The sequence below is a fragment of the Pangasianodon hypophthalmus genome, chromosome 18, assembly GCF_027358585.1.
Source record: "Pangasianodon hypophthalmus isolate fPanHyp1 chromosome 18, fPanHyp1.pri, whole genome shotgun sequence".
Taxonomy (NCBI): domain Eukaryota; kingdom Metazoa; phylum Chordata; class Actinopteri; order Siluriformes; family Pangasiidae; genus Pangasianodon; species Pangasianodon hypophthalmus.
In genome coordinates, this window is record NC_069727.1 from 3,528,607 (window position 1) to 3,550,261 (window position 21,655).

General features: G+C 41.8%; 2 protein-coding genes across 2 annotated transcripts in view; one reads left to right on the top strand and one right to left on the bottom strand.

Moving 5' to 3' along the window:
- Window positions 1-1,099: 1,099 nt before the first annotated feature.
- Window positions 1,100-6,411, top strand: ascl1a (achaete-scute family bHLH transcription factor 1a). Its single transcript, XM_026923580.3, has 3 exons — window positions 1,100-1,227; window positions 4,572-5,179; window positions 5,343-6,411. Exons 1-2 carry the CDS (start codon window positions 1,184-1,186, stop codon window positions 5,170-5,172), a joined length of 645 nt encoding a protein of 214 aa, XP_026779381.1. The 5' UTR covers window positions 1,100-1,183; the 3' UTR covers window positions 5,173-5,179; window positions 5,343-6,411.
- A 4,043-nt stretch (window positions 6,412-10,454) lies between these two features.
- The window catches only part of LOC113532275 (uncharacterized), a 61,554-nt gene continuing 50,353 nt past the window's right edge, over window positions 10,455-21,655 (bottom strand). Inside the window, exons 13-16 of the mRNA XM_026923579.3 lie at window positions 20,977-21,087; window positions 19,443-19,540; window positions 14,995-15,064; window positions 10,455-12,928 (exon numbers count right to left, since the gene is read on the bottom strand). Coding sequence (XP_026779380.3) covers window positions 12,677-12,928; window positions 14,995-15,064; window positions 19,443-19,540; window positions 20,977-21,087 — 531 coding nt within the window. The 3' untranslated portion in view covers window positions 10,455-12,676. The remainder of the gene's footprint in view (window positions 12,929-14,994; window positions 15,065-19,442; window positions 19,541-20,976; window positions 21,088-21,655) is intronic.

The following is a 21,655-nucleotide window of genomic DNA, read 5'->3' on the forward strand; positions in this document are numbered from 1 at the left end:
GCTACCTACTGCACTACCATGCTGCCCAGAATTCTGACTTTCCTGAATTAAAAAAGAAAAAAAGAAAAAAAAAAGTCAAAAATTAAAAAAAAAAACCAACAACAACATTGGACTCAGAACTCAGTTATACACAAATGACAATAAATATACAAAAGTCTGCACTTTTATAGTGACCCAAAGGTGTTGATTATGAGCCCTTATTTCTCAAAGTTTCTTTGGTATTAATATATCAATCTTTTAATTATAAAATAGTTGGATTTCAGAAGTCAGAAAACTCATCTTGCACCTTCAAACCAGATCAATCAAACCAGCTCCTGATGACCAAATGTACCTGCACTCACCTGATGTTACCCAAACTAACCACTAGATGGCAGTGTTAGCCTGTTTTATTCCAACTACCAACTATATGTATTTCTACAGTGGCCTGTGTGTTGACCTTTAATGCTTTAATTTGTTCAACTATATTTGGTTCCTTATGTAGCTTTATAGAGCATGGATTGCTAAAAACGCACGGAGGGGTTATGATCAGGTTCTGATCTCTCTGGTAGGAATGGTATAAGAGGAGAAAAGTGGAGAAAAGAGGAGACTTAATGGAACTTCACCACCATTGAATATAATTCATCATGATCTTCTCAGATCTAATCATATTCAAAGCAGTGACTGTTGAACTCCAAAATTCCCCGAAAATCTCCAGGAATCAACCAGACCAAACCGTATTATGAGTTGAGCATCAACTGACACATTTTTGGCCACCTGGTTCGGGAAGTTTCTGCTGCCAAGAGCGGGCACGCACTGCGCATGCGCACTGAGCGGGGGCGAGCTCCTGTTCGGGAAATTACTCAGCATCTCCGTTATCCAGTGTACTGGAAGGTCATCTTTAATGAAAAGCGTGTCGAAAACACACTCTGGAGGAGAATTATGTCTCAGAGTGTACAAGGAAGTATGGGGTGTAAATCTCATAGTGGACAGGATCCCAGCCCTGACCAATTTAGTGAACAGTTTTCCTGCTCACCACACACCTGATTCAACTCATCAACTAATTAACAGAGCTGAAGTGTGTGTGTGTGTGTGTGTGTGTGTTAGTGTTAGTTAGAGCAGGACAGGAGGTTTTCCATGATGCACCAGGGCTGGGAACCTGTGCCATGGTGCAGTGGATTAGGATAGTGTCCAGGGAATACTGGGAATGTTTGTAGGGAATTATGGAGTAAGGCATCATTTCCAAGAGAGGTGAAGTCTCTTTCTTTCTTTCACTTTGCTTTTCCGCGTGTGTATACGTGCGTGAGTGTGTGTGTGTGTGTGTGTGTGTGTGTAAAGAGTCAGAGACAAACATGAGTGTTAACATCAGTGTTTTTCACTTGTGATACCAGTCAGAGGTTCAGCACCTCTGTGCATGCGTTATCTCCTGAATGCATCGGGTTAAGCCTGTGGAACGTCGTTTAACGCCCAGGTTCACGCCAATGCTCGGTGGACGTGGATGAGTGCGTGTTTAACAAACAGCGCTGGACCTTTTTGAATCATGATCATTAAGGGGTTTTGTTGCTCTACGTTTCTGTTTAACGTCCCTTCACAAACCTGAGATTCAGAGACAGATAGCGCCTTTCAGTGGCCCGATATTAATGTCTGGCTTATCTGAAGTGAAACTGGAGTGTGCATGTACACAATATGGCCAAAAGTATGTGGACACCTGATCTTCACACCTATATGTGGTTCTTGAACAAACTGTTGCTACAAAGTTGGAAGCACACAATTGTATAGAAAGTCTTTGTATGCTGTAGCATGACAATTTCCCTTCACTGGAACTAAGAGGCTGAAACCTGTTCCAGCATGACGATGCCCCTGTGCACAAAGCGAGCTCCATGAAGACATGGTGTGTGAAGGTTGGAGTGGAAGAACTCCAGTGTCCTGCACAGAGCCCTGACCTCAACCCCACTGAACACCTTTGGGATGAACTGGAACCCAAAGACCTCCTCACCAACCTCACTAATGCTCTTGTAGCTGAATGAACACAAATCCCCACAGCCACGCTCCAAACTCCAGTGGAAAGACTTCGCAGAAGAGTGGAGCTTATTATATCATAAAGGGGGATTAAATCCGGAATGGGATGTTCAACAAACATATGTGAGTGTGATTATCAGGTGTCCACAAACTTTTGGTCATACAGCTGTGTGTGTGTGTGTGTGTGTGTGTGTGTGTGTGTGTGTGTGTGTGTGTATACATATATTAACCACCTTACTGCTAGTCTGTTTTTATAGGCTCTAGAGAAGTTTACATGCCCACTTATGCTCATTTTGTGCAAGTTTGTTCAAAGAGAATTAGCAAATTATTGTTTTGCCTAAATATAATATGCTAAATTATGAACATCTCAGTTCTACCCTAAAATTTACAATAGCTAGATAAAACACATGAGGAAATACATGAGGAAAAATAAAGATAATTGTCAGAAATAGCGCCATCATGCAGTGTGCTCCTGTATTAACTTTTTAAGAAAGCAATCAAATTGATAGGATTTTGTGAAATTTTGTACCTAAATAACTGTTTCAAGGCTTCATCACGAAAAGGAATGTTTTAATCCTGAAATAGTGTTAACACCGAGGATTCTGAGAGGAGAGTCAGTATGGATCATGCGCAAAAACTTGAACTCAGTATTATTAACCAATTTAAATCCAAACCAAAGGGTTAAAAAAAAAAAAAGAAAACAGCATGATTGGTGTGGAGGGGGAAAAAAACCACACAGAGGTGTTTGTCACTGTGCTCCCGGATGCCATATTAATTATTACAGCCGGCTATGAGTGGAAGCGTCCAAACAAGAGGGAGGCACCGGCGGCCGTGCGCACGAAAGAAAAGCCTTCACAAAGCGCTAATTGGAGCCTGTGAGCGTCCTGACAGAGCATGGGAGATAGGTTTCAGAGAACCGTGGCTCAGGAGAGAGAGGAGGAGGCTGGGGGGGACAAAGTGAATAGAACCCACGCTTCTTTTCTCAACTCTCTTGCTGCGCTAAAAAGGAGGAGGAGAAGGAAAAAAGAGAGAGAGAGAGAGAGAGAGAGAGAGAGAGAGAGAGAGAGAGAGAGGGAAAAGAAAAGTTGGAGGGGGCTGGGTGCTTGAATGCTGGCCTGATCTTGAATGCCACAGCCAAGTAAGAAAAATTACACAATTTATTGCCCCCTCACCCCATCCCTACACACACACACGCACACACACAGGCGCGCGCACTCACGCGCAATTATTCAGAGCTTGCTGAGGCTGAGAGTCGCTTGGTCTCGTTCAGTCTTTTGAATAATAATTAAAAAAAAAAGTTCAATTATTCTGCTCTGTGAAAGAAAACAGACAGTGTTGCGTCTACTGTAACAAAATGGCGTGTAAGCAATCATACACAAAAGGATGCACCCCTACACTCTCCTCCTCCCTTCCACATGTCTGACTGATCAGTGGATTCTCCCCACAAAGTTCCACTTTCTGACTGCAGCAGGACAAACTGCAGCTTTTGTATTAACAGGGACGCAAATGAATGATGCTGTAACTCCATGCTGTTGGTCGCAAACTCTACAAAGCTCGTGCGTAAATGCAGCAGGTACACCTGACCTGTTTATTTTCACGAATGCATGTCATGCACGTGGCCTGGATATGTAGAAAACGTGCAAATCGTGCTTAGGTACGTGTCAGGTGTGGAACAGCTTTTATCCCACCAAGAGACAGCTCTAAATCTAAATCTAACTAAATTATATATATAATAAATAATAATAAACATTCTTAAAGTCTATAGGAACTAGATATCTTCATCACTTTCGGTGTTTTTATTGTTTCATTTGTTTATTCTACTCCATTCTGCTCTGTATTTTGTGGTATGTCCTGAGCAACACTTGTCTTCACGTGCTCTGTAAATAAAAGTGACCAGAATGGGCGCGCGCAAGTGGAAACGCAATGCATTGTTTGTGCAAACGTTTATTTTCGTGACTCATCTAGTTTATAAAAGACACGAGAAAGCCCCTGTGCTTTATAGTTTAGTTAATAGAAGTAGTCCAGCAATTGCAGGTCGTTATGGTAACCGGGACGGTTTAATTCGCGCGCAAACAAAGGTTTGAAGATAACTTTTACAACTCGTTTGCTCTCAGGAATCCAGACGGATCTAAATCACAGGTTACTATTACTGCGATTCCTTTGTGGAAAAGTTTGCCACGGCTGAAAAACTCGAGTCGTACTTCACGGCGAGTTGTTTATTCAGCGGCAGGAGCGGCACGCGCCCGGCGTACGCGCTGCAACCGCACCGGCGCCCGAGCGCGAGAGGGGCGTGGCCAGAGGAGGTGGAGGAGGGGGTGCGGGGTGCGGGGAGCGCGTGGGCCAGCCTGCCGGTGTATTGAAAAGGCGCGCTGCCTCTCTTTCGTGCTTCAGAAGAAGGAGAGCTTTGCAAAGCTCGAAGTTCATACACAGGAATCGTGAGAGCGAGTCACACGCGAACGCCACGAGCGCGACGCGCGGCCACCGGACACTCCAAAAAAAAAAAAAAAAGAAAAGAGAAGAGAAAAGAAAAGAAAGGCCTCTTTATATTACTTATTGCTGTTGTTGTTCTTGTGAAGCATCTCTCCGGTTATAGACATCGCAGCCAAGATGGACCTAAGTGTGGAGCAGGCTCAGTTCGTGGCGCCCGCGTGCTTCTTCGCCACCGCCGCCTCTCAGAGTCTGAGCCCGAGCGAGAGCACCGGCAAGTCTGCATCCAAGCAGGCCAAGAGGCAGCGCTCGTCCTCGCCGGAGCTGCTGCGCTGCAAGCGGCGCCTGAGCTTCGCGGGTTTCGGCTACAGTCTGCCGCAGCAGCAGCCGCACGCCGTGGCGCGGCGCAACGAGCGCGAGCGCAACCGGGTCAAGCTGGTCAACAACGGCTTCGCGACGCTGCGCGAGCACGTGCCCAACGGCGCGGCCAACAAGAAGATGAGCAAGGTGGAGACGCTGCGCTCTGCGGTCGAGTACATCCGCGCCCTGCAGCAGCTGCTCGACGAGCACGACGCCGTGAGCGCAGCCTTCCAGTCGGGCGTCCTGTCTCCCAGCGTCGCGCACAGCTACTCCAACGACATGAACTCCATGGCCGGATCACCTGTCTCCTCATATTCCTCAGACGAAGGATCCTACGACCCACTCAGTCCCGAGGAGCAGGAGCTCCTAGATTTCACCAGCTGGTTCTGAACATCAGGTTAGACCCAAAACCACCACCACCACCACTTCACCACCCCTTTTTCTTTCTTTCTTTGCATTTTTTTTAAAAATTCCATATCCGCTCAGATATTCTATCTTATTGCACATTTGCACGTGCTGCATGCAGAACTAACGTTTGCATCGTCTTCTTTATTTTATAGGAAGATCCTGAAGATTGTTGAAGATTGTCAGCACTCACTCTGGAGGTCCAGGCGCGTCCTCCGAGAACACAAGGCACTGCGTTTGCGCTCCCGTCCGGTTGGATAGACCCGAGTTCACAATATCAAGAGAGACTGGCCCAAGATGAGAGGCCAAAGCGACACGCATCGGCCCCAAGTGTCCCGAGCCAAAGGACTTGTAGAGCAGACAAGTGCAAAAAAAAAAAGAAAAGAAAAAGTAATAAAGTAAATGCGCAGGGGTTCGCTATAGCCCAAAGCGCATTGACCCAACAGATCCATTTAAGATGTACTATTTTTCTGCATAAGCGATTCTATTTGTTCTTAAACTATGCTAAACCCAATCACAGAGCTGTCCTGTCCTGCACATCAAAATCCCCCGTGTTGATTTAACACCTTCAGCTGGCCACAGAAGAGCACTGGGAGAGTCGCTTCAGCTCTGCAGGTGTTCACTCAGCACTGGAAGAGTTCACCTGAACTCGGGGATTTTGCTGTAACTCTATGCTTCCAACCTGGCGGAATTTATTATAATGAAGTTCTATTTGTATAAAAAAAAAAATCACGTTTTTTTTTTTTTTCTAAAATATATTAAACTATTTTTGTATGTATGTAAGAGATTTATAGATGCTGTTTTTGTACACATTCATTGTAATATGTATATATTTTTGGCTTATACATAAACACAGCCTAAACACCGTATGTTGCTTATTACCTCTTGCCTTTTCAGACGTGTAGTCTAAATGCATCTGTTTACGGTATTAGGCTTTTTTGTTTTGTTTTGTTTGTCTGATTTTTCCTGGAGTTTGACACTCCAGAGTTTGATTTCAGCACCAACGTGTCTTATTTAACGGGAAGTACATGTAATATGACTCGGAGTTCACAGTGATCAAAGGTTATGCAGCTATTGTCCAAACCATGGCGGTCTATTTTCTCTCCACACTGCCTGTTTAACTCTGCCTTTACAATATTCCAAGGAGAAAACAAAAAATGGGGAAAATGCCTTACGTCCATATTTTTTACACTTTAGTCTCATAATAAAAAGTTTCTAAAAATACTTGTTGCTTCTGTGGATTTTCATTCAAACTAAATGTTTTTCATTCCTTAATATTTGAAGAAGAAGGGATGGATGGATGGTGGTGGGAGGAGGAGATGGAGGAGGTGGAGGAGGTGGGGGTGATGGGCCTATTTGGATCACAAGATTTCTGAGAGGAAGAAAACTATTGGTTAGATGTGTTTCTGACGTTGAAAAGGTTGCAACATGGGGCATCTGAGTGATCTTGGAGCAGTTTCCAACATGCATGAATTACATGGCACATTTAAAGATTTTAACGGAGAGAGAGAGAGAGAGAGAGGGAGTGGGAGTTCAAAGTAATGCTCACTCAACCATTTCACAATAATTTCCCTTACTAAAAATATAAACATTACAGTTATATTCCTGGTGCAATTCCCTCCCAGAGAGTGTTGCTGCTGTTATTTTAGCCATGAAAGCAACAATAATGAGTCTAGTGGCTCACAGCTATTTAATGTTTTATTTTTATTTGATTTTATTTGCCTTTGATTTTTGTTGTCCTGATAGAAGAAACACAAGATACATTACCATTATCCATTACCTTATAAGCAAGCAAGCAAACAAATAAACAAAGAAATAAAGAAATAGATTAGTCTAATATATAATAGATAAATAAATAGCTAAATAAATTGTGGAAGCCTCTAATAAGCTCAAGCTTGTGCTTTGATTAAAATTGATTTGAATTCAAATAGATTTTTATAAATTGATTTGAATGAATTGATTGATTGACCGGGTTATGGATTGTGGTGGAGGTTGGACATACCTGTCCTCCTGCCTATAGTTATGTCTCTGAGACGCTGGACTCACTCACTAACCTCTTGCCTTATAACTGGATCCTTCTGTGTTTTCTCTGGATAAACAAAATGCCACAAATGCCACAAGATGCATTAAGGATCCTGGAGTCTCTGTGCACATCAAGTCAAACAGCTTCAGACACATAGGAATGTCCTACACACACATTTGTGTGTATACATGCTGTAGTGTGTAAAGTGGAAACTCTTACCACACATTGTTTGTCTTTAGGTTGTAGTCTCCTGTAAGTGCTGTATATGATAATGTGTGGTTATTATAAGTGAAACCACAACCTGCTCTGCAGAAGCAAAAGTACCAAATGGATCTTTTTTTCTTTCTGTCTCTGGATTGGTATCATGAAGGGGGCGTGGCTTGTGCACTTTTAATTAAGCTTGAAAGGTACAGCAGTGGTCCTTGTGGTCCAGGTATGCATCTTAAATTCCTTTTTAAAAGGTATGAAGTTACACAGTAAAGGTATAAACATGCACCATTAATGGTACCACGTGGACGACAAGGAGAAGTACAGTTTGGTACCTTTATCTCTGAGAGAGTTTGATATTCTTGCTTAATAATCATTTACCAATCTTAATTCAGGTTGTATATTTGGTTACACATTGCGCATGCGCACAAAATGGCGAGCAGCTGATATTTATTCGGTAACTGCAGTTTGATGGCTTTGTACTTGTACTCTGATAGATGACAGTAAAGTTGAATCGAATCGAATCGAATCTAATGCGTGAAGCGCCGATTCAAAACCTTCGTGACTCTACTGAAGATGACCCGCGCGCGCTCCTCTAGTGGAGGCACTCACTGGGCTCTGACAGGTAGCTCGCGCAACGCGCACGCGCGCGTGCTCCGGGGCGCGTGCCTCGCCCTGTAACTAGCGCGTGGATGGACACCGTGCGCCGCTCGAGTGGAGCGCGCGCGTTGCGTCACGGTGGAAAGGCGCGTGCCTCGCCGAGAGAGCGGCGCGCGACCGAACACCGGCACTCAGCGGAACCTTCTCCTCAAGGCAGGTGTTAGCGAGAAGACAACAAACAAACAAACAAACAAACAAACAAGGGAGACTCGCGCGCAAGAGAGACTCTTGTTCACGCTCGCGCCGTGTTTTTGCTCGTATGCCTCTTCCTGCTTTTATGCTGATACAGTGGTTCTCATGCTTTTTTTTGCACCCTCTGAGCAGTACAAGAAATTCCACTGACTCCCAAAGTACAGATTCATTTTGCAAATATAATAGTAGAGTAAAATTTTATTCTCATTATATCAGTGTGTACAATAATATTTTGGCTATATACTGGAGCTTTTAATTCCTGAGCTTTCCACTCACACAACACATTTTCTAGTAAAATGTGTATTTTTATCCAAGTTGAAATTATTTACATGCTGACTTGGTTGTTTTGAGTTTTTGAAGTTTGGATTAAATCTGTTAAATTCTACTGACCAGTCAAAAACTCTAATAAGTGTTTTATAACTATAAGCCAAATAGTACTGTGAGTTCAGGTATATTAGGACATCAGCTAAACCAGGACGTACTTTATCAGTACATATTTTCTGTCTTGATAAGTGAAAGTCAAAATAACTGTTATGAAGTCCTTGCAGTAAAACTGCTTGATAGAAATAACATGACTTAATTAATGTGCTAACAAATTAAGTGGGTGTGGTCAGCATCAAACAGGAAGTTGATGTTAAAAGTCTTGACCTCAAGGGTCTAAGAATACCACAAGGCTTAATCCTGTTATAAGATATATCCCAGTTTCCTAGGAAGTTGGGATCAAAGCTCATGTTCAGCCCCTGCAGAGCCCTGAGAGGGTTAAGGGCCTTTCTCAAGGGCCCAACAATGGCAGTTTGGTGGTTCTGGGATTTGAACCCCTGTCCTACTGAGGCATCACTGAGCCACCACTGCGTAAGAGTGTGTCCTTGTGTCTGGAGGGATGATGGCTCGAGTCGAGCTGTGTCAGAAGCTCAAAGAGAATGTGGTACCAAGCAGAGTGTGAAAAGTGGTTTAAGGTGAGTGGGCACTGGTCTGCACCAAGCTGCATTGTGGATTCGTTTCAGGAGTTGCCAAGAGCGAGTTGCAGAAGTCCAACCTCGACATGACAAAGGACTGAACAAGCACCCGAGTGGTCTCTGTGAAGGGTAAAGGCTGGATCCTCCTGATGATGTAAAGGAGAAACCTGCAAGACCAAGTCAGAGTAGAAACACAAACAGAAAATGATTGTTTGTCCAGAACCACAAAAAGATTTCATGCATCATCATATGGTGTGATTTTGAGTGTTTTTCCAGAGAGAGGATGATGTGGGGATACTTCTACAGCAGGTCAGTAGCTTCAGACAATGAGCTGCCATTCACTGTGAGATGTCCACCACTCATGCTGAGATCCGAGGAACATGAGTGTCTGAGGGACAAAACAACAGGATGAGTTGAGTGTCATCAACATAGCAGTGATATGAAAATCCATGTGAGGATATGACCTCGCCGATATCCTCACTGGTATATACTGAAAATAGAAGAGGGCCAAGCACTGAGCCTTGTGGGATACCAGTAGAGAGTCTGCATGGAGCAGATGTGGAGTACCTCCATGTCACCTGATATGCCATCCCTCTAGGTAGGAAGCAAACCATCACCATTACCTGGGCCATTACCTCCAAGTCCTGTGAGGATAGATAGGACGGTCTTGTCATGAGCTTCACTGCTAATGCTAGTTAGATGTCAAATAAAAGCTGTTTTGACAGGATCAGGGGCGTAGCTAGCCCTTTTAAAAAAGGGTACAAATTCAATACCAATAGTTAATAACACACTGAAGAAATCCAGTGTTACGCCTCCAAATAATGAATCGTTCCTGTAAAAAGTTTGACCAATATTTACTCACTTGTTTATTTGATGTGGTCACTTGGGCCAGGGAATAGTTAGTAATAGCACTAGTAATAGTAACCAGTGCTAGCTAGCTAAACTTGCTTTTTTCTGCACAACATTACACTCACGGTCCTCGCTGTTGGACAATGATGTGGGTGGTCAGTTATTATTCAAACTGGCCAATCGCAGTGAGATTTAGATTTACCAAGTCGTTCAGTTTTGTATCATATTACATTGGTAACTATACCTATGGATAAGATATCTCAAAATAGTAATCACAACACTGTGTAAAAACCTAATGGACTGCTCAGATAAGTCCATCTTCTACAGCTCATTATAAGTATGATGAAGATAAGATGAAGAATTCTATGAGACAGTCAACATTCTTTAATCACATATAGTCTGCATTTGTTTGACATTTTATAAAGTAGTGGCTCGATTACAAACGTGTTGACTTGGCACGTGTGAGGGTGTGCGACTGCGCAGTTGCCTCTTGTGTTTTGAACATCGCCTCTTCATTATGCCTTGGATCAATGAGGCAGTCTCTCACTCTCCCTCACACACACACACACAAACACTCACACACACTAATCCGCTCTGATTGGTTTCCCAGCCCTCTGATGTTCTCCCAGTTAAAATTCATGGGGACATGAGGAGGCTCTCGTTATCACTCTGCTCTCGCCTCCTTTTCACTCCCTTTCAAAGTGCTGCCATCGCCGCCTCTCCAAGTTCTCAAACAGACATTGCAGATGCTAAAGACAAGCGCAATTCGACAGCACTCACCTCCTCCCGAGGACCACGAGAGCTTTTCATGGCTCCCAGGTCCCCTGGCAGAGGGCTGTGGCCATTTTCTTTAGGCTAAACGAGAGGGTTTAGTCCCTCTTTTTCTCTCTCTTTTCTCCCTTTCCCTTTGACATACAAATGTTCTCTTTTCTGATGGTGCACTCTTTTGCACTATTTGTCACAGCTTCCTGTCTGTCTCTCGTTCCCAGCAATTATTCTCCAGAGAGGCAAGATCTCAATGTCCTCGCTTATTCACTTTAAAAACATATTATTACCGGGTTCTGCCGTAGTCATGCATTATTCATTTTGTCTAGAGCAAAGAGAGACATTACAGAAAAAAAGTGTTTTGATGGAGATGTAGAGAGTTATCAAGCTGAACATGTTCAGGACCACAGACAGCACTCGCTCTCTGCTGCACACTTCCCGAGGTACAGTTAGTCAGCTCAGTGGTGTATGGAAAATTTCTCCCACTAGTGTGTTTGTGCGTGTGTGGATGTTGAATGAAATCTATGCTTATGTAACTATGGTTCTTTGAGTTCCTCGGTTGGTGTTGACATCATGGTAGAGGTCAGGATCAGCACTTTAACCAGTGCATGGAAAGAAAAACATGTTATTTTCCTTACGTCATTTCTATTTTTAGAAAGACTTACATTGCATTCCAGGAGAAATCCGGATCACTAGGTACAAAGGGAGGTCCTCAAGAGTACTTAAGATGGCTAAGGGTTCTAGCTTCACTGAAATTGAGTTGCTATGGATATATATTCTTTTATTCATTCATCTTCAGTAAGTGCTTTATCCTGGTCAGGGTCATGGTGGATCTGGAGGTGATCCTGGGAATACCTGGCATAAAGTCTGAATAACCTGGATAGCAGGACATACATTCGCACCTAGGAGCAGGTTAGCATTTCCTATCCACCAGCATGCTTTTTTGGGAGGTAGGAGGAAACTGGAAAGCCTGGAGGAAACCCACATGGGCACAGGGAGAACTTATGAACCTTTACATCCTATTTGGAGTTTGCCATATGGCATTTTGGAGACTCAGCAAACATGTGAGGAAAGGTTCCCAGGTCTGGTGAGATCCAAATTTGATATTTTGGCTTTAGTGCAAAGTGCTACATTTGGCAGAAACCCAACACTCAGAATACATCTCTGTCTATAACAGTAGAGACTCAGAAGCAGAGTGAGGATCCATTTGCAAGAGTTATAATATATATCACAAAGTGATACCACAGAGACAGAGGTCAAAACATAAACAGTCAAATTCAAAAGGTCCAGAAGGTAATCCCAAGAGAGGTCCAAAAAAAGCAAGGCAAGGCGTTAAGGCACCTAAACACAATCAGTAATAAAAAAGGCTTGGAACTTGCGCAAAAACAGGGATTGGCAAGACTTCGCAATGAACTGCTTAAATATGCCCTGAGTCATCTTCATTACAATGACATATGGATTTGCCATTACTTACTAGGCAATCCTGATATCATGTGATTTTTGGAAGGAATGTTGCTATCAGCTAGCTATCTAATTTGCTCTTTTCATATGTGCACTAATGGACATTAAGAAGAAAATGAGACAAAAAAGTCCAGTGTGACTATTACTGTGACTACTGCTACTTTGGTGTACCATGTCATTTCTCAAATGAATCTGCTTTTTCACAAGGAAATTTTTATTCATCTTCAGTTTAATTGCTGCTGATAAACTAGCGGTAGTGAATAAACAAATATCATGTGCAAGGTACACTAGAAGCCCTGACAGAGCATCCTGACAATATGGCTGCCATACAATATGGCTGCTGCCTTTAAAACGTAACACAGCTTTTTTGTTTCTGTCACAGGTTGCTAGAGTCATCCAGGGGGTTGGCAATGATGGAGTTGTGGATGAGGATGAAGAGGGGCAGGTGTGCGAGGAAGTCGAGCAGGTCGAGGGAGCGAAGGCTACGGAGTTCACGCCTGACCTCGTCCTCATGCTCCTCACGGATTCCCCCTGCCTTCAGCTCCACAAGCAGTTGTTCAGCACTGATACGACCCTGTCGTACCTCGGTGCCCTCAGACTGGCCCTCCAGCAGGAACAGGAACAACTGCTGCAAAACAAGAGCACAGGTAATGTTACTTTTCCCATGATGCCTTCCTGTGCAAGAACATTCTATCATTTGGAGAATGCATTTTACTGCAGATCTCGCTTTCAGAAACTTCCTCTGGTTGTTTTCACCGTACATTACGTGGTACACCAACCATTTCAATTCTCAAATCTGATTGGTCCGAAAGTGCTGATTCATTTTCACAGGCTTAATTATATTAATGCGCTTGCTCTAATGTGTTATTGTTTCTATAGTAACAGGGACTTCTATGGTGGAACAGATTTATAGAAAAATGTGTGAAGTTTTCTATAAAGTACATGTTTATTTAACATTTATGGAAGGAGTCTCCAGTGTCAGTGCTCTGTAACAGCTTTGTAAGTTTTTTGCTTTCTTGTTAACATGACAAGCTGCATTTTTTTTTTGACATAGTGAACTCCATGAGGGATAAAAAAAGAGAGGCTGATGAGGGAACAACTGTTTATGGCTACTATGCTACCTGAGGTTCTAGCTTGCTGTTTCAGAAAAACTCTTGGCAGGGTTTTGGCATGAGCAAATGTAGATTTGCTTTAATCCCTAAGACTTTAACACTGTAATATATGCTTAATTTTGTAAAATACTAAATTTTGATAAGCATGTTTGTTCCTGTGTGTATGCTATTAGTGCAAATGTATCTGATCAGCAGTCTGTATGAACTAAATGAGGAGTGTTTGGATTTAGTTTGAAATAATATGAATTAATTTGTAATTAAAGGTACAGACACTAACCCCGCCCCTAACCCTAACTTTAATAGCTTTCATAATTTTCATAGCTTTGTGATGAATTGTACAAATTATACAAATTGTACAAATTATAACACATTTATAAAATGCGAACTAAACCATGTTGTTGAGTTCATTAGACCCAGAAAGTATTTTTTTCTGTATGAAATATTGGTGTTGTTTGGTCTTTCACTGTTCATCTTCACATAAAAAAAAATCATTTAGGAGACCTCCACAGCATTCCATTACAAAATCTAAGCCTCGGTATCAATAATAAATACTTCCATGAAAAGTTCTCAGTAATGTGTGTGTGCAAAATATTGACTAGCTTCAGTGTGAATCTCATCGTTTCTCATATCTTGGCTCATTTGAATGAAAGGAGAATAAAAAAGGCCGGGAATGTGTTTACAGCGACTTTATCACAAGTTAGAGGAGAAAGCTTGTTAGAAGAGGTTAATGTGTTCATTACCTGTTTGTGTGTGTGTGTGTGTGTGTGTGTGTGTGCGCTCCCCCATTCAGACGTGTGTCTGAAGAGGCTCGAGTTACAGCAGCTTGTTCTGGCTCTTCTGTAAGTGCACCTGTTTGCACAGTTAAATGCATCCAAGGTAATGACTAAGACTCTGTGTGTGTGTGTGTGTGTGTGTGTGTGTGTGCGTGTATGTGTTTCCTATAATCCTCTGGCAATATGCCTGCTCCCCTCTCCACTCCTCCCAATAACAATTCCACCTCATGCTTGCTCTGTAATTAGCCGGCCCTTTCTCCGCTAACCCTAAGAACTGGCAGCGGGGGCTCAACTTCCCTCAGCGGCCCCTTTTTAGCCATCGGCTTTCAAAGTCTCCTCTCCTTTCCACGTCCTCTGTGTTCAGCGCGTCCGACCGGCCCTTGCTCTTCAATGGCCACCCTATATGCCTCATCTGAGGTGAGCAGGGTGTCTTTACTTGATTACAGAGCGCATAGCACTGGCCGTACACCACCGGCTACTTTAATGAGATTACTGCTTGTAATCTGTGAATAAAAGAGAGAAGAGGAGGAGAGGAAGCGAGGAAAGGAGAGCGAAAACCCTACTTCTCTTCTCAATTCTCGCTCGTGCACAGCTAGTTTTACACTTCGAATTGCCCTTCAAAGCATTTAGCGGTCTTTATTTCACTATAATTAGCCCCCTGTCCCACCCCAAGCTGAGAGAGGAGAGAGAGAGAGCGAGAGAGAGAGAGAGAGAGAGAGAGATTTGAACTTATAAATGAGGAAGGAGAGAGATGCTTATGGATTTAGGATTTATGGATTTCAATTTGAAAAGAAATATGAAAAGTGTACCTTCGCTTTGTACAGCTTCATCTCCAAAGATTTGAAGTCCATCTTGCTAATGAGAGACCGCATGAAATCGCTGTGAAAAAAAAAAAAAAAAACATGCAGTTATTGGTGAGGATTTCTTCACTTCTTTTCAGAAACTTAAGCCGAGTTTATGATTTATTTGGCCTGATTTTGCTGTAAAAGAAAGCTTTGGTGGTGAGGTGAGATAAGCAGTGTTAGAATGCGTAATGTGACATGCTCATATCATCTGCTACCAAAGACGGATGGCGAACGAAAGACTGGCAGTGTCAGAATTTTTTTTATTATAATCTAATCACTGCTATGACACTTATCTAAAATCCACCAATAGGAGGACAGCGTAGGATATAGTAGTAGCGATGGCAATAAGCGAAACATGCTATTACCCCAAGCTCACTTTGAACTGATGGCGTAAACAGAACGTAGTAATTTTCTATCTTTAGAGGATCTTCATTGTAAAATCTCTCATGGAAAACACACTGTTATAGAAATCGGCCAAGATTTTACTGGGATCTCGTACAGTATGATGATTAGTTATTAATGAAGAGTTCTTCAGTCTATTTCAGACACTTGAACCAGCTTTACATGAATTTCAACCCAGTTTTGCTGTCACACAAAAATCGAACATTGTAATAGAATCATTTAAGTCATGAGTTAAGATCGAAGGTGTTAGAAAGCCTAATGTGACCTGATCACTAAAGACAGCCGAGAAATTTCTAATTAAAATGTCACCAATAGAAGGAAAGCTCACGGGACAGCTACAGTTACGTTAGATGTGCTGGTGAAACCTAAACATAAAATACTGATGACATCGCAGGTCTATCATTAGAGGATCTTCATCATATAATCTAACATGGAGAACACATTCTGCTATGGAATTCAGCTGAAATCTCATACAGCGTGATAAAAGACCACTTAGATCACAAAGTCTAAGAGAAATCACATAAACATACTGTCAAGCACAAAACAAGCACAGTTATTGGTGAGGATTCCATCAGTCCTTTTCAGGTTGTATGATTTATGACTGGTTGGCTGTCGCAGACAAAAAAATCGAACATTTTAAGATAATTTTTGGTCGTGAGTTGAGATCGGTGGCTTAGGAACATATCACGTGACGGTCACCAAAGTCAGCTGATGAGAAAGTTCTGTCAGTGTGAGGAATTTTTGATTAAAAACTCATCTAGGTTCATCTAAAATCCACCAACAGGATGACAGAAAACTCACGGGACAGCTACAAATATAGATAGTAGCAATAGAGAAACTTAAACGTGAAATATTGATGATGTTATCAAAACGTAGTGATCTTCTTTAGTCACAGATCTATCATTAGAGGACCTTTATCATATAATCTGACCTGTAGACAACACTTTATCGTGCAGTCTGTTATAGATTTTGTTTGGATCATCTCGTACAGCATGAAGAATAATAATTAATAATTAAAAGACTGTTGAGATTGCACAATCGGAATAAAAAATAGGGCTGATTTTGGCGGGTACTTGTTCGGTGAAAGGGGGGGTGTAGAGCGGTTGCTGTTGACGGTAAAATGTTCTGAGCCCATTGTGGTTGCTCATCACTGCCTGTCCCCTAAACAAAGATCCCGGACACAAGGCCAGCCCACCATGATAACGATAAAAACTGCCCCTGTGCATGGTGTAGGGTGGAATGGGGGGGGAGTTTGGGGGGGTTGGTTGTTGGGGACATGCTGTAGTGTGACTACTCGCTGCCCGAAACACGCACGCACAAGATAATTGCCCCGAGACATAAGCCATTCATTTTGGGACAGAGCTCTGCTGTCCAGCGTGTGGCATGGCGACGGTCAGCCCCTGTTTTTTTAACAAGAGCATGCTGGGAGGAGAATTGCTTCTGCAGGGGTGGAGGGAGGGGTGGGCTTTTTGACGAGAATGAGGACGGACAGGCCAGCTAATGATCATTAATTGCTCTGCAGTGTGGATATGTGTGTGTCCGTGTGTGTCCCTCCAGTCCCCGCACAGACGGAGAGGGGGATAATGGTAGCTCTAACCCAGTTCTATTGTCGGGGTACCCACCACTGCCAACCTCAGGAGACCTCACGCTTACGTAATGGGCCAAATTTTTGGCGGTCTCTTGTGTCTTTTTGTTTCATTAAGGGGTTACATCAGAGGCGGGAAGTGTGTGTGTGTGTGTGTGTGTGTGAATGGAGAATGTGGCGGTAATAATGACCCAGTTAATGGCTGAATTCGATGAGCAAGGTTTTGTCGGGTGTACGACAATTCAGAGACTGTTAAAGATAAAAGAGAGAGAAAATTATGTGTTTGTGAAATTTTCTGCTGAATCAGCGGAATTAGTGCACAGATACATATTTACAGTCTTTAGATCTGGCATGGGCTCATGGGAAATCAGTTGCCAAAGAAAGATATACTTAGGGTCTGTTCGGAAGACTTAATTCACACATTTGATTGGCAGCGTTTTGTTATCCTGCGCAAATATTAGCACAGTATTTATTGCGGTATTCCTCAAGGCTCAGTATCAGGGCCACTTTAATTCTCTGTCTTTGTTATGCCACTTGGTTTTGTAGTTTGTAAACACAGAGTTAACTTACACAACTATGTAGATATTATACAATTTCTGCCCTACCTGTCTAACAACAATTTCCTAAAATATAAACAAGGACAAAGCTGAAATTCGTGCACAGAGGGAGAAAACTAAGAAAAACTAATACAAAGTCGTCTGTGCAACTCACGTCTGGTCTGAAGTGTGAGACCATTTCTATATACATATGCTATGTGTTACAGCATATTACAGCATTACACACAGAGCAGAATCAGAATGTTACTCTGAATCAGAATTGTGTGTGTGTGTGTGTGTGTGTGTGTGTGAGAGAGAGAGAGAGAGACCCAGAATTAGATTCAGAATATGAATGAGAATCAGAATCACATGTGTGTGTGTATGTGCATTTGTGTGTCAGTGTGTGTATTTGTGTGTATGTGTGTGTTTGTTTCTGTGTGTGTGCGTGTTTTTTTTCTGTGGGTGTGTGTGTGTGTGTGTGTGTGTGAGAGAGAGAGAGAGAGAGAGAGAGAGACAGAATTAGATTCAGAATATGAATCAGAATCAGAATCACATGTGTGTATGTGTGTGTTTGTGTGTGTGTGTGTGTGTGTGGGTGTGTGTGTGTTTCTGTGTATTTGTGTGTGTATTTCTGTGGGTGTGTGTGTGTGTGTGTGTGTGTGTGTGAGAGAGAGAGAGAGAGAGAGAGAGAGACAGAATTAGATTCAGAATGTGAATCAGAGTCAGAATCCTGTGTGTGTGTGTGTGTGTGTGTGTGTGTGTGTGTGTGAGAGAGAGAGAGAGAGAATCAGAATCCGAATCCGAATGTGAATCACTTCAGTCGGAATCACTTTATTGTCCAGGCACACTTGCATGTATTAGGAATTTATCTTGGAAAGGTAGAACGGGAGAAAAGCTCTAGAGACGAGTTTATTTACCTTTAAATGTTTTATGAAGCATCATTCCCATACACATTCATTTATATAAGAAGCCCATATGCCAGCCAAGTGAATCTTTTTTTAATATCCGGAAACACAGTTATGTCACAGTTATGAAACGTATACAAAGTTGTTTTTTTTAATTAATGAGCATAAATCAGCACTTTGTCTGGGGTCAAATCAATATCCAGGTTCAGCGGAGGTTTATAAAAAGAGGTTACACAACGTAACTGTCACTATTGTAGCCTTTCTATAGAAACACACTTGTCCCTTTTCATTTGTTTAATGGCTGCTCCTCTAGCATGGTCAAAGAGCTAAGCTCACAAAGCACGCAGTGCACTAAATTAGCAAAGAGGCATGACCCCAGAACACACACACACACACACACACACATACACACACACACACACACAAATGCACATATATAAATGCATGCACACTTCACACACACACTTCATTGATGGCCAAAATAGCTATGACTGTGTATATATCTACACATAACACAAGTCAATGATTCTTAGCCCCACACACACACACACACACACACACACACACACTCACACACACTCACATGACCCGCAAGACCCAGAAGCAGTTAAGGGCCAATAAAACACAACAACTAAAGAAAGAGTATGTGTGTGGGAATCTCTGGCATATGGGTTGTAATCCAGACTCGCTGCACAGCCTCATCACTCTAATGCACTTCGGGTTACAGAGCTGACCGCCCGGGGTCAACTGCTGAGGGTCTCACACACACACACACACACACACACACACACACATTGAGACAAATATTTGCATATAATAATAATAATAATAATAATAATAATACAAGAGACTGTATCTTACACACATGCACCAACACTCTAGCTCTTTCACACCCAGACACAGAAAAACACACACTTTTGTATGTTCTTCTTTGTCAGTGGTCACAAGTGTGTGGTGTATCAGTATTCAACCCACAATACTCACTCTAGTGTGGCTATTTTCTGTGCCAGACTGGCAACAACGGCGAAGAGACGCAAATCCGTCAGACCCTCGGTCACGCTGAAATCAACCAGCTCTAGAATCTGAGAGAAAAAAATAATAAAAACAGAAAAAAATGAGACAGAGAATTTTAAATTATACTGTAAATTATTATTATTATTATTATTATTATTATTATTATTATTATTATTATTAAGATTCATTGACTTGTGTAATGTGACTTGTGTTATTGCTTGTTTTTGTACTTCCTGGATATCCATGTGAGAGTTCACGGATATTCATCGTGACATTGGTGTCATTTCAGGTGATCAGATTAGCCACGCCCTCACTGTGCATATGATAATAATGGTCTTGACTCTTGAAAAACTCCCTTAGTTCACGCTTAAAATGAGTAAAAAAAAAAAAACAATGTCTAGAAATGAGTTTAATAATTTTGTAATAGGAAATACTAGATACATTTAACTATATTCAAGATATTTTTTTTTTTTTGCAGCGAGTATGAGAACTGTGAATAAGAGACCTGGGAGTCTTTATGATGTCAGCAGCAGTTCTTAGGTACAAATCTACAGTATCCAGGTGACATTATCACCTTGTATTCTCGGTATTTTCGCGATCGTTGTCATGACGTCAGAGGATTTGGAGTGTCACACCCTCTTCTTTTGAGCAGCTACACTCATGTTAGTGAAGTCATGTTCAATTCTGAGCACGAAAAATTTAAAAAAGGTACAAATGGGAATAAAATTGGCTTACAGGTTATACAAGTGTATAGCTATTACAAGTAATACATGGGTGTTGGATGGACTCTATAGCGCTTATTCGTAAAAAATTATATACAGTCAAATATGATTATAAAGTGAGAATGTGCAAAATGTGACTTTTTCTGTTAATCAGTTTCATCTTTAGAGAATCTGTACGCTCAAACTCGGAGTGTGTCTAAAATGCAATGTGTAAAGTACTTGATTTGTGGTGAAATAATCTTAAACTAATATTAATATCTTCAGTTATAGCAAATACAATATTTTATAGCAGAATTTTACAATAATAGTACAATAATTTAGAATAAATTACAGTTATATTCTGGTCATTTCTAGTAAACTACAGGAATCTGGACTTTCCTGAAGAATCGTAGGATTGATCTACTCTGTTTTTGCCTCATTTGTGTTGATGTGATGGTTGGAGATACAATAAAATATAACTACGCAGTCTAGATTAAAACTTTATTTTATATATATATTATGGAAGGGCATAAATTAATGTTGGTTAATTCAAGTATTTTTTGTTAGGTAGTATAGATTGTATGCTAATGCTAGCTGAATTATAATTAGATGTGAGGTGAAGCTACGTTTTCTTGAACTGGAACTTGTAGCATTTTGCACTAAGTCGAGTTTTATTTAAAAGTTATAGTATATTTTTTCATCAGGTTACTGGCAACTTTTTTACATCAGATTACAAGACCATCTTTGCCATGTATAGTGAGAAGATTAGTATAAGTAATAATATTTAAAATAGATGTCAGGACCCTGTACACATAGATTTCCTCCTCTTCAGTCAGCAGTTCTGGAGGAATGATCTCCTTCAGAGCCAGCAGTACTTGAAAGCACGACAGATAGCCATCACCGTCACTGTCCACCTGCAGACACGTTACCACTTTTATCCACCATTACACAGAAAAAAAAATCATTTCAACCAATAAGACATTTAGTACATCAGGTTGAACTGACATCACTTTAATCACAAAAAGGATCAAGTGGTGAATGTTAAGATAATAGCACTAGAACTAAATTAGATCAGTATAAAAGTAGGCATCTTCTTTCCCCCCTTTGCCTAATCAGAAGAGGACAAATGATAAAATCATTACCTACTGTGCAAGTAAAATCTTCAATGTCTTGCCCTGTCTTATGTTTTGGTTGCTCGGGTTTGGTTGCCTTAATTGACGAGGCTAAATATGGCCTAAAAAATGGCCCGGGTTCGATTCCCACTCAGGGAACCTACAACAGCTGCTGGGGTTGCACAAGAAAGTGCACTCCCAGTGCCGGTCCCAAGCCCTGATAAAACCGCATCCGGCGTAAACACTGGGCCAAATCAAATCAAAGCAAATCACAATACGCGGATCCAATGATCCAATGATCCGCTGTGGCGACCCCTAACGGGAGCAGCCGAAAGAAGAACAATATATATGTATACACACAAACACACAC

What these genes read in the sequence shown, in the direction of transcription:
- ascl1a (XM_026923580.3), top strand. Translation starts at nt 1,184, where the DNA reads ATGTTTGTAGGGAATTATGGAGTAAGGCATCATTTCCAAGAGAG. An exon ending in AGGCATCATTTCCAAGAGAG is followed by an intron (nt 1,228 to 4,571) that starts GTGAAGTCTCTT and finishes GTTCTTGTGAAG; the next exon opens with CATCTCTCCGGTTATAGACA.